The sequence below is a fragment of the Danio rerio genome, chromosome 17, assembly GCF_052040795.2.
Source record: "Danio rerio strain M-AB ecotype USA chromosome 17, GRCz13ab, whole genome shotgun sequence".
NCBI classification, from domain to species: domain Eukaryota; kingdom Metazoa; phylum Chordata; class Actinopteri; order Cypriniformes; family Danionidae; genus Danio; species Danio rerio.
In genome coordinates this window covers 9,777,068-9,790,000 of record NC_141037.1, presented here as the reverse complement: position 1 = coordinate 9,790,000, position 12,933 = coordinate 9,777,068, and the positions used below count along the sequence as shown (strand labels likewise).

General features: G+C 36.0%; 1 protein-coding gene across 10 annotated transcripts in view; it reads left to right on the top strand.

Moving 5' to 3' along the window:
- Nucleotides 1-12,933, top strand: part of ctbp2a (C-terminal binding protein 2a) — a 126,996-nt gene that overhangs the window by 24,152 nt on the left and 89,911 nt on the right. For all 10 annotated transcript variants that reach the window (XM_087289474.1, XM_087289480.1, XM_087289477.1 and 7 more), the window contains 1 exon segment: nucleotides 11,843-11,984. In XM_087289474.1, the coding sequence (XP_087145600.1) occupies nucleotides 11,927-11,984 (58 nt within the window). In that variant the 5' untranslated portion in view covers nucleotides 11,843-11,926.

The window sequence follows — 12,933 nt, the reverse complement described above, 5'->3', positions numbered from 1 at the left end:
TTGTGCTAATATTTATTTATTTATTTATTTATTTATGTATTTATGTTTGCTCAATGTTACACATTTTTTTAGGTAATATATTTTTATATATATATATTTTTTTTTTTTGATGTTCTGTCCGTTTGTGCTTAATGTTCAACATTTTAGTCAAAATATTTATTTATTGATTTTAGTTTTTTGTTCTGTCCTTTCCAAGATTTATTTCTGCTAATATTTATTTATTTATTTATTCATGTTTGCTTGCTTAATAAAAAAGTTATTTAAAAAAAAAAAATATATATATTTTTTTGTGTTCTGCTGTTTCGGAAAAAATATATATTTTTATCATTTTTGATACTTTGTCCTGTCCAAGATATCTTTATGCTAATATTTATTTATTTATTTATTTATTTATTTATTTATTTATGTATGTATGCTTAATGTTATAATCTTTATTAAAATTATTTCTTTCTTATTTTATTTTAGTCTATGTTCTGCCCATTTGTGCTTTAATGCTAAATTTCTTTAGTCAAAAATATTTATGATTAATTTCCTTTTTTACGTTGTGTCCAATCAATTAATGAATTTATTCATTTATTTATGTAAAAACAACTGATTATCTCCTTTTATTTCATTAAGTTTTTTGGGATTGAATCATGGTTTGGCCAGTTTTGCATGTAAAGCCTAATCCAACGTAAGAGTGAGCGAACGAGTTTGCCACTGATAGAGTGCTGTATCAAAGCAACACAATAAAACATTCCAATAACAGCTCTGTTTTGCATAACGCTCAATGAATATTAAAATGCAGTGAGGTCAGTGTAAACGCTGCCTATTGTGCAGGATAAACATGAGGAACGAAATGCGCAAACATCAATCACAGAGAGTGATACGGCTGTCATAACACACACACACACACACACACACACGCTTACAGGTGCAGCTGTATCAAAGCAGCAGGTTTGTGAATGGAGCAGATGTAATTCATGCTTTGTGTGCAGGAGTGCTTTTAGAAAGGCAGTGTTTGAAGTGGATACAGCTGATGTTTTTGTGCCGCGCGTAGCTGTTTTCACTTCTGCTGCTGTATATCAACCACTTCAGCATTTACATCTCAAACTATAACCACTTATTATACTCCATGCAGCTCTTTCACATGAGTCTCGTTGCTTAATTGATCCAACAGTAGGGATGCACCGAACTAGGGCTGAACAATATATCATTGATGTCGTAATGTGTGAATTAAATGATGATATTATTTAATAAAAGATGATAATTTTTGATTATTTATACACGGATGATCATGCTATTTTACATTTGATTGTTTAATTTCTGTACTCGAATAGTGTTAGATTTCCTAGAAAACCATAAAGCACTGTTGATTAATTTGTTTTGCCTGTAATTTCCATCCAAGTGGATGTTGCAGACTGGTGGTGGTGTGGAGAGACCCTACTCTCATGATTGTGAAGCGCTTTGGGTGTATGACCATACACAATAAATTTGCTATATAAATATACATTACATTACATTCATTTATTATTCAATGCACTGAATATGTCAAATTATTTATTCATACAATTATTCATTTTCTTTTCGGCTTAGTCCCTTTATTAATCGGGCGTCAGCACAGCGGAATGAACCGCCAACTTATCCAGCATGTTTTACGCAGCGGATGCCCTTTCAGCTGCAACCCATCACTGGGAAAATGACAAATTATTGTTCATTTTATTTAATTAGCTAAAAGGACATAGGATGAGATGTTTTCTGTGTTGTATTTAATATTTTTATGGTTATGATCGCTTTTTTTGTGTGATTATTTATTTATTGCAGAACAAAGCCAGCATACATGGCTTACATACCTTCTTACTGCTGTGGATTTACACAGTAGCCATATTCATCTATGTAAGCACACCAAAACAACATTACATTATAGCAGACACTGTAAAAAGCCCATTCCCAGCCACTAAAGTTTTCTTACAGGGTGTGCCAGTGTCATCGAGTGTCGGAATGTTGTGGGACTCCTGTACAGGAGTTACTGTTATGGACTATAGATCGCAAAATTTACCTTTTTTTGTGTGTGTGTGTTTTTTTTTTTTTTTTTACGTTTATATGTAGTCATTTAGCAGACGCTTTTATCCAAAGCGACTTACAAATGAGAACAAGGAAGCAATTTACACAACTATAAGAGCAACAATGAATAAGTGCTGTTGGCAAGTTTAAGGTATGTAAAGTGTAAGACGCAAAAACATTAGTATTTTTATTTTTAGTAGTACAGTTAGCGGTAGAACCAGAGAGGCAATTGCAGATTAGGAAGGAAAGTGGAGACTAATTAGTTGAGTTTTTAGTCGTTTCTTGAAGACAGCGAGTGACTCTGCAGTTCTGATGCAGTTTGGGAGTTCATTCCACCAACTGGGCAGATTGAATGGGAGAGTTTTGGAAAGCGTTTTCTACCCTCTTTGGGATGGAACCACGGGACGATGTTCATTCACAGAACGCAAGTTTCTGGAGGGCACATACATCTGCACAAGTGAGAGCAGATAAGGAGCAAAGCCAGAAGTCGCTTTATAAGCAAACATCAGAGCTTTGAATTTGATGCGAGAAGCAACTGGCAGCCAGTGCAAACGGATGAGTAGCGGAGTGACATGTGCTCTTCATTAAAGACCAGTCGTGCTGCTGCATGATGGTAAAACCTGAACGCGGTTATGAATATATTAAAACATCTGTTTGTTGGTTGTAAAAATTCATAATAATGACAAAAAAAAAACTAATTTGTGGATCTCCCTACTTCCGGGTGCAGTCATTCTGCCGTTGTGGCTGGTGTATTCTGGGAAATTTTCTTAAGCGCAATTTTTCCTTTGCGATTATTTTTGAGATTTATATTATTTTACAATTTTTTGCTCAATTCTTTATTTTTTGTTTGCAAAATTTTTTTTTATGTTACAAGTATATATGACCCTAGATTGACTCCAAACATCTGCTGCATAAAACATATTGTGGATTAGTTGGTGGTTCATTCCCCTGTGGCATGAATATTATTTTAATGACATTATTATATTATAGCACTGTTATTACTATTCAAATATTATTGTTTTTTTTACTATTTAAAATGTTTTAGATATTATTTCTGAAATACTATACATCCTATGTATTAATATGAAAACATTGAAGGATATTTGTTTGCAGTCATAACTTGGATCATATTGTCATGCTAACTGCAATTGAATAGGTTTATCAATTCACTTTACTTCAGCTTAGTCTCTTATTTATCAGGGGTCGACACAATATGTTTTACACAGTGGATGCCCTACAACCCAGTACTGGGAAACACCCATACACTCTCACATTCACACACTATGGCCAATATAGTTAATCTAATTCACCTATAACACATGTCTTTGGACTGTGGCAGAAACCAGAGCACCCGGAAGAAACCCACACCAACACAAGGAGAACATGTAAGCTCCATACAAAAATGCCAACTGGCCTAGCCGGGACTCGACCCAGCAACCTTCTTGCTCTGATGTGACGGTGCTAACCAATGAGCAACCCCTACAGATTGTGATGTAAAAACTAAAGGGAGTACAAACAATGCCCTCTTTTTGCTAGTCCGAATAAACAACAACCCAAAAAGAAGCCACTGCAGCCACCCAGGTCACCCTGGAAACATAGCACTGCTCACATTTCCTTCAGAAAGTGAACGTAACATTTTCCCTCCAGATGCCTCATGAGACAGGAGGAGTTACAGTCTTCTTTTGCCATCAGCAATCATTATTTTGACAGAGTTTTAGGTCGAGCCAGTTCAGTCTCTCTGTTCTCTACAACTCTAAGGTTCCTTTTGAGAGAGTGGCATATTAAACTCTGTATGTGTCCACAAGTATAGCAAAATCATAAACATTTGTGCGTGTGTGCATTTTGTATTCCTGACTTTTTAAAATAAATTATTTGTACAGTTTAAAAAAATATTAAACAATATGTTGATCTGTATGTGTTTGTAGTGTACATGTGTATGTTTGTACCCTGAGCTCCTGAAAACCACAAAATTCCCTCAAAAAAAATGTGTTTGTGCACATTTCTGATTCTAAAATTGTCCGGTATTAGGCAATTCTGTGTGTGTGTGTGTGTGTGTGTGTACCTTGTATTCCTTATGTTGTGGGGACCAAATATTTCCACAAGTATAGAAATACCATTAAGCGTGTATGTGTGTCTACTTTGTTTTACTCACGTTGTGGGCACCAAGTGATGTTAATACCATCTCCAGAACAAATCATCTGCATTTAACAGAGGCGAATGGGAAGACTGGAGTCTTGTGTGTGTGTGCGTGTGTGCGTCTTGTGTTCCCTATGTTGTGAGGCCAAGCTGTCCCTACAAGTATAGAAATACCAGTAAATTGTGTGTGCACCCTGTATACTTTACGTTAAGGGAACTAAATTTCTCCACAAGTAAATTAATATACCACTAAATGTGTGTATACACATTGTATTCCTGGACCAAATGTCCTCACAGTATTGCAGCATGAGTACATTTTGTGTGTGGTTGTGTACCTTGTTTTCCTGATGTTGTGGGGACGGCAATACCAGTTAATTTTGACCTTTTGGTAACATTTTTGGTCCAAATGTCCCCACAAGTAAATCGATACCCCTAAATTGTATGTATACAGTAGGTTGCATTCCTTGTACAAATGTCCCCACAAGTTTAGCAATGTGAGTACATTTTGTGTGTGGTTGTGTATCTTGTCTTCCTGATGTTGTGGGGACGGCAATACCAATCAGTTTTGCCTTTTTGCTAATATTTTTGGGTCCAAATGACCCTACAAGTATAGCAATACCAGTAAATGTGTGCGAATACATTGTGTTCCTGGACCAAATGTGCCCACAAGTATAGCAATGCGAGTACATTTTGTGGTTGTGTACGTTGTTTTTCTGATGATGTGGAGATGGAGATACACAGGCCAGCATAGCGGGTCAAATGTCTGAAGTGTGTGAGAGAGCAGTAAAGATGGAATTTTCACAGCATTTTTCCATAGTGGTGAAATAGTGGCTCGTGTGCTGTGCCGCCTTCATTGTAGTAAGAGCATAATTTACTCGCGCTCGCTTTCTTCGCCATAGTATTGCGACATCGCGCATAGGAGATAAATGACGTCAATACTTAATAACCGGTTATGATCTATTACTGGACCCCTTTGGACATCCCTAGTAACGAGTAACGATGCAACACATAAATCTATCGGAGTAAAAGTATTAAGCTCATCGAAAAAATGTACTAAGTAAAAGTGGAAGTAGGAAAAAAAAAACTCCAGTAGAGTACAGATACTGCCTTTTAGTACTTAAGTACAGCAGTGGAGTAGTAGTTTAACTTCGTTACTATACATCTCTGGTTATAGGAACCAAATTTCTCCACAAGTAAATCAACACCAGTATATGTGTGTGTATACAATGCATTCCTGGACCTAATGTCCCACAAGTATAGCAATGCGAGTACATTTTGTGTGTGGTTGTGTACCTTGTTTTCCTGATGTTGTGGGGACGGCAAACCCAATCAATTTTGACCTTCTTGGGAAAATTGTTAGGGGTGAGGCCTTTGAATATACAGTCTACAGCATAAAAAAACTCATCGAGTTTATGGGGAGTCCCTATAAAGATAACTGTACAAGTGTGTGTGCGCAAGTATGTGTGTGTTAAGCTGTTAGACTCTAATAAGCTCTCCAGTGCAGGAGGTGTTAAAGAGCTGCAGAAAGAGGTCTTCTCTCTCTTTCACCTCCTCCTGTGACACCAGCGCTAAAGAAATGTGCGCTTATTCATGCTCAGACTATTGTTGCTGCCTTAACAGGTCAGACCTTTCAGATTACCCAGCATTCATCTGGGGGAAAAAATGAGTCTTTGCTGACCCGAGTGACCCCTGATGTACCAATTCTATACAATGTGTGTGTGAATGTGTTTGTGCATTTAAAAAAATAAATAATGAGACCACCAAGGCCAAGGTAAAGCAATGAATGCCACGGATATGCTGCTTATGCGTTGAAAGAGCGATCAGGAAGAGCTGGAGTTGGAGGAGAAGGATGCGGATTGAGAAAATGCAGGATGCCTTTTTTAATTGAAAACGATCTGCTGTGAAAGACTCTTTAGAGGAAGATCCATCGTGCATTTCTCTAGGGGTCTTCTCATGTCCGAGGGTGGATATTTGTCCTTCAGGATGGCTGAAATGGAGTGGTGTGTGTGTGTGTGTGTGTGTGTGTGTGTGTGTGGGGCGCGTGCTCTGATCAGTTTCAGGTTGAGTAAGAGGGCACCGGTTCTTAAATCACTGAAGCGAGATGCGTCTTGGTGAGTTTGTCTCAGCGTGGGACTGGAAGTCTGTTTTTGTGTGTGTGTGTGTGTGTGTGTCTGTGTGTCATGATCTGCTGCCGTTCTGTTCGAGAAAGACTGCCAGTCTTGCATGCAGTTATTTTTTTATACAAAAATGCTGCCACACTTTACAATAAGGTTTAATTAGTTAATGTTACTTAGTTTTACTCCCAGGGCCATTTAAATCTAAGGTGATATCTAGTCGCACCATATTGGAGTTTCGTAACAACTAGTTTTTATGAGGTGGGTTGTTCAACATGGAGGACCAGGACATACACACATACACTACAGACAATTTAGCTTACCCAGTTCACCTATAGCGCATGTCTTTGGACTGTGGGGGAAACTGAAGCACCTGGAGGAAACACAAATCAACACATGCAAACTCCACACAGAAATGCCAACTGACCCAGCTGGGGCTCGATCCCGTGAACTTCTTGCTGTGGGGCTCAGCGCTACCCACTGCGCCACCATGTCGGCATTAGTTAATGTTAGTTAATGCATTCACTAACATGACAAAACTACAGTGAATTAATTTATGACATAATTTATTAATCTTTGTTTATGTTCATTAATAGAAATAACGCTCTTCACTGTTCTTTCACAGTGCGTTAGCTAATTTCAACAAGCATGACTTTGGATTTTACTAACGTGTTAATAGATGTTGAACTATGATTAAAAATGCTGTAAAAGTATTATTTTTATTAGTTAAAGTTAATACATTAGCTAAAATTACCTAATAAAGCCTTATTGTAACCATAGACTGTAAAAGATATGGACGTGGTATCTTTGACGTCACTCATAGGATTCTGAAGAGCGCAAATGAAGCTACAAGTGGGCGCATGGCCAACCGTCCTCATTTTGTTTGCGTGTCATTGCACTGACCGGGCGGTTACCAAATAAGGGCAAAGAGGCGGAGACTGAAAAGAACAAAAAGTGATCTTCTAATTGTTGGTGGGATGGAGTCCCGTTCCCTAGCTGCTTTCACTGAAAATACTGACTGGCTGAATTTATTTATTTTTTGAAAGGAATTATGCAATCCCCTCTTTCATCACCTCTAGTAGTTCGGTGAGCTGTTGTCCTAATATTCACAAACTGATTTAGTGGTGAAGTGGGGTTATGTAAAGTCTTAAACATTAAAAAGATATGTACATATTTAATGAAATTTTCCCAACTAAGCAGGTTGTATTTCTTTAGGCCACTTAATCTAAAGTGGGACCCTTTAATGTTGAACAATGGTGAAATTGATCTGATTTCTTATTAAGAGTTTTTAGGGATTGTTTCTATACGGATTCAAGTGGCTTCAAAGTAGTAATTCTGGCTTGGGACCAAGGGGTTAAACAATAAGTGATATGAGAAATGATCATGGAGTGATACTAGATTACAGATGACATCTGTAAATTTAAAATAAATCTAAAATTTGCTAAACTGAATCTGACCCGGTTACAGACCTTTTTAACCTGTGACGTAAATGATAGTTTTGAATCCATCAAAACTCCAAATACACGGTTATCACAGGTAATCCATAATAGACACAGGGCCCGTTTACACTAATGCGTTTTAGTTTTAAAACGCATAAGTTTCGCTACTTTTATGCCATCCATCCACACTACGCCAGAGTTTTCGAGCACCAAAAATGGAGCATTTTGGAAATGCTGAAGAGCCCGTTTTCATTCTGAAACCCTGCTGCTCCGTCTCAGTGTGGATGAGGGAAAACGGAAACATCTGAAAACGGAGACGGGCTGCTGAGATTCGCTACCTGATTGGGACTTTTGTGTCATTGCGTATCTTTCCCTTATTCGTCAAGCCCCTATCACATGACTAAAACACATGGCTTTAACGCTACCGGAAGACAGCAGACCAGCCTTCAATGTAAACAACAACATGGACACAGAAATGGGAGCGTTGTTTGCACTATTGTCTGTTTTAGGCGCCATTGTGCAGTTATTCATTTGTTACGTTTAGTAACAACTCGACCTCATCGTCTGTCCACAAAAATACCTCTCTTGCTTTCTTTGCCATCGCGTTCTTTGTTTAACTGGCGTTTGTTAACCAACAATAACCAAATGCCGAGCGAGACACATGCTTCCTGTCTATACTAGAACGCGCATGCCCAGAGTATGCGAATGGTCACATGATATACGTTTTTGGTGGCGTAGTTTGGACGGAGATATGTTCAGAAATGCTAGGTGAAATGCTAGTGTGGATGCGGATCGTTTTTGATCTAAAACGCTGTTTTAAAACTAAAACGCACTAGCGTAAACGGGGCCACAGTGGAGAAAACTCGCACCACAGGCACGCTCGTGTCTGGATCCACAAGTATCGCTTTAACTACAGAGAGGAGAGAAAAAGTTACCCCACAAACAGGCCAGCATAGCAGGTCAAATGTCCAAAGTGTGTGAGAGAGAGGTAAAGATGGAATTTTGTATTCCATTGTTTCTATAATGATTCAAGTGGTTTCAAAGTAGTAAGGCTGGCTTGGGACCAAGTGGTTAAACAATAAGTGATATGAGAAATGATCATGGAGTGATACTAGATTACAGATGACATCTGTAAATCTAAAAGAAATCAAAAAATTGCTAAACTGAATCTGACCCGGTTACAGACCTTTTTAACCTGTGACGTAAATGATAAACTAGATAGATGATGACTTGTACTCAGATAAAACTTGTAATCTTTCCCCTGATACGAATTAATCTGGTACTACACTTACCCTATCATTCTTAGAAAAGAACATACACACTGTTTTAGAGATGTTCAACTGGAAACGGCATTGATCTAACCAGGCTGAAAGATGTACCAGAGATTCTGTGAGTTTGTTTGCAACTTGTAACACACTACTACTAAGAATAAATATAACAATGTCATCCGCATACATCTGTATATTATTGTTAGGACAAATAGATGGAAGATCATTGATAAATAAAGTAAAAGGGCCCAAAATAGATCCTTGTGGAACACCTGTGGATATACCTAAAGTGGCAGATTTGTAATTCTGTGTATTAACACTCTGTGCGCGACCAGAGAGGTATGATTCTATCCATTTTAAAGTTTGTGAGGAGAAATTCTCATGATCTGGGAGCCTAGAGAATTTGAATATTAAGGAAATAATGAGAAAACAGCTTGTTTTTTTCTACTGTGAGCTGATTAGATGTAGCAAAGGCATTCCAATTTGAAAGTTGGGGGAAAGGGATTGGGGAGAGTTATTACAACCTAACAGACTCCTCATCCCCCTCACCATTTCTGCTTATTGCCAAAGTTGACAGTTAGAGGGGTGTGGTTAATAATGTTAATAATGTTAACCACGCCCAATTCCTCAGTCAGACATAAGCTGCGGTCACACTTTAGTTTTCTCCCCATAAACTTCCATTTTTTTGTGACGACTTAATTTTTTGTTCAATGTACTTAAATGAGTAAAAACGATTAAGTTAACATAATCGATTTGTGTTGAGACAGCATAAAGGAATTGTGTGGAATCCAGCATGAACCATGTCTTTTAAGTGACACAGTCAAAATGCTGGGTTTCACACAATCGATGTGTGTTGGTACAACTTGAAAGAATTAAGTTAAATTATTAGTTTTTACAATTTTAAGTAGATTGAAAATAAAACAATTAAGTTGCCCCCCCCCCCCCACCCCATGGGTAGCTTGAACTAACAGCAATCAGTTTTTGAGTATAAATAAACAATGCTGCTTGTTTCGTGTTCTTGTTCTGTTTTTTGTTGTTGTTCTTGAGCACATTTAGGTGTCACAAATACTCTTAAATTTTTCAGTTATCAGTATCAGTTGAAAAAAAAAACTTTCACAAAAATATTTGCCATTTTCATAATTTTAGCATGATTGATCCAAGTAAAAAATAACCTTTCAGACCACAAATTTTTGGTTAAAGTGCCCAATAATGAATAATAACAATAATTATAATAATTATAATAATAATTCCCTACATTTATATAGTACTTTTCTGGACACGCAAAATGCTTTACACGTTTTTGAGGGGAATCTCCTCATCCACCACCAGTGTAATACACTAAATTAATTAAATTAATTCAATTATATAAATGCATTAACAAAACAATGGTCATGTTTTAGGAAATGGCATTAAAATAACATCATAATCTTGCAGTTTGCGAGTTGTGTATGTTCACATTAAACAAATTAAATGCTAGAGTTGTTTTAGATGGACTTTTAAGCCAATTAAAGAATGGGAATTAACTTATAGTATTATTCATTCTTCCATATTAAATAAAGTCTGATTCTCTTGTGAATGGCGTTATGGCTCCCTCTAGTGGCTAAAATCTCTTTTTCCACCCCATTTGCTGAGTTATAGAACAATCTACAGATACAATTATATGCCTAGTATTAAATATAATATTTTCCAATGCGGAAATCACTCGTTTTTTAATTTTTTTTTATTGTTTTACAACTTCATATTCGTTTCCTATGGGAGAAATGACAAGGAATAATAAACAGCAGAAAACTGTCGAACTACTTGCTCTAAAAACAAGTGTGTGAATAATAAGAAAATATCAACATCAAGCAGCATAATGAGCTGTTTATAACGGCTAAAATCAATGGAAGTTAATGAAACCGGAAGTCTCGAGCCAAAAATATTCCAATAGCTGCTATAATTCAAACATGTATTATTATAATATGTATGACATGTACTGTACATGATAATATTAGGCTATCATTTGTACATATGTTGTAAATTTGTACATATAGGGTTGTTAATGCTTTCACTTTGTGAATTTTATCTTTTAGCATGTCATTAAATGTTCTTATTTGGTGAATGTAAATCTTTTTTTTTAAAGAAACTGTCTAAGTTAAAACTAAATATATACAGTATAAGAGAACAGCTCTTTTACACAATATCCAAATTGGATAAACAGGAAAGTTGAGCAAAACATTCATTCATTTTCTTTTGGCTTAATCCCTAAATTCATCAGAGTCGCCACAGCGGAATGAACCACCAACTTACCCAGCATATGTTTTACACAACTGATGCCCTTCCAGCCACAACCCATTACTGACAAACACCCATACACTCCTACATTTACACACGCACTCCTACACTAGAGCCAATTTAGATTATTCGGTTCACCTTATAGCTTTTCCAGTGATGGGATCCGCTGTGTAAAACATATGCTGAATAAGTTGGCGGTTCATTCCGCTGTGGCGACCCCAGATAAATAAAGGGACTAAGCCGAAACCTATAGCGATTGTTTTAGGACTGTGGGGGAAACCGGAGCACCCGGAGGAAACCCATGCCAACACGGGAAGAACATGCAAACTCCACAAAGAAATCCCAACTGGCCCAGCCGGGACCTTTTTGCTGTGAGGAGATTGTGCTAAACGCTGTGCTACTGTGTTGCCCCCAAGAGTAAAACAAAAAAATGCAATGAAAAATGGTACAGTAATAGTACAGTAAAAAAACTAATCCAGGTTGGATGAAGATCTCATGTTTTTAATGAAAGATGCACATTTTTTTTATCATTATCGATGGTTTTGATGTTGTCTGTGCTTCTCTACAGGTGTATGGTGGCGTTATGCCCACTGGAGGATACTGGGAGCTGTAGTTTCCTAAGCTCTACAAACAGACGCTGAGAAAAGCTGTCATGGCTTTGATTGATAAACACAAGGTCAAACGGCAAAGACTAGACAGAATCTGCGAAGGTAAGAAATCTTGAAATGTCTCCTAAATAAACTTCTGTTGCAGTGTCATGGTGCAGTGATGGGATTGCATGGGAATTACCATGCATATACATGCTGTTTTTACCTTATGTCAATGTAGATATAGGAATTTGATGAATACTAAACTAAAACTGTAAATAGTGTTGCCATGTTTTGGAAATGTCAGTACCGTTTTATTACACTAGTGTTTAAAGTCTCACAAAAGGCTGCATTTATTGAATCAAAATACAGTAAAATCTGTTACATTTTTAACTTATTTCAAATTAAAATAATATTTTTTATTTGTAATATATTTTAAAATGTACATTTATTCCTGTAATGGCAACACTGATATTATATTATATTATATTATATTATATTATATTATATTATATTATATTATATTATATTCTCTTTTATTATATTTTCTTATATTATATTACATTATATAATATTATATTATACTCTATTATATATATATATATATATATATATATATATATATATATATATATATATATATATATATATATATATATATATATATATATATAATTTTTTTTATATATATCATTTGGTCTGCATTTAATTTAAATATTTAAATAATAGAAAATACATTATGCATGTCTTTATTGTTACTTTTGATCAATTAAATGCATCCTTATAATTGAATAGAATTATTAAGATTCGACAAGCTTTTGGAAGGTAGTGTGTTTTGGGTCAAAGACTAGATGAGAAAAGCTATTTGATAAACATGGAAAGCATTTTAAATTCAAGCAAAACATCTAGTCTAATATTTAAAAAAAAACATTTGCAAAAATAAAATCAAAATATCACTAAATAATGTTGTAATATTAAGTGTATAAAAAATGAAACCACATCAGTATTTAGTGCACCATACTGAATTTGACTATACTTTAAATAATTAAACCTTAGTGTTTTAAAGGATAGT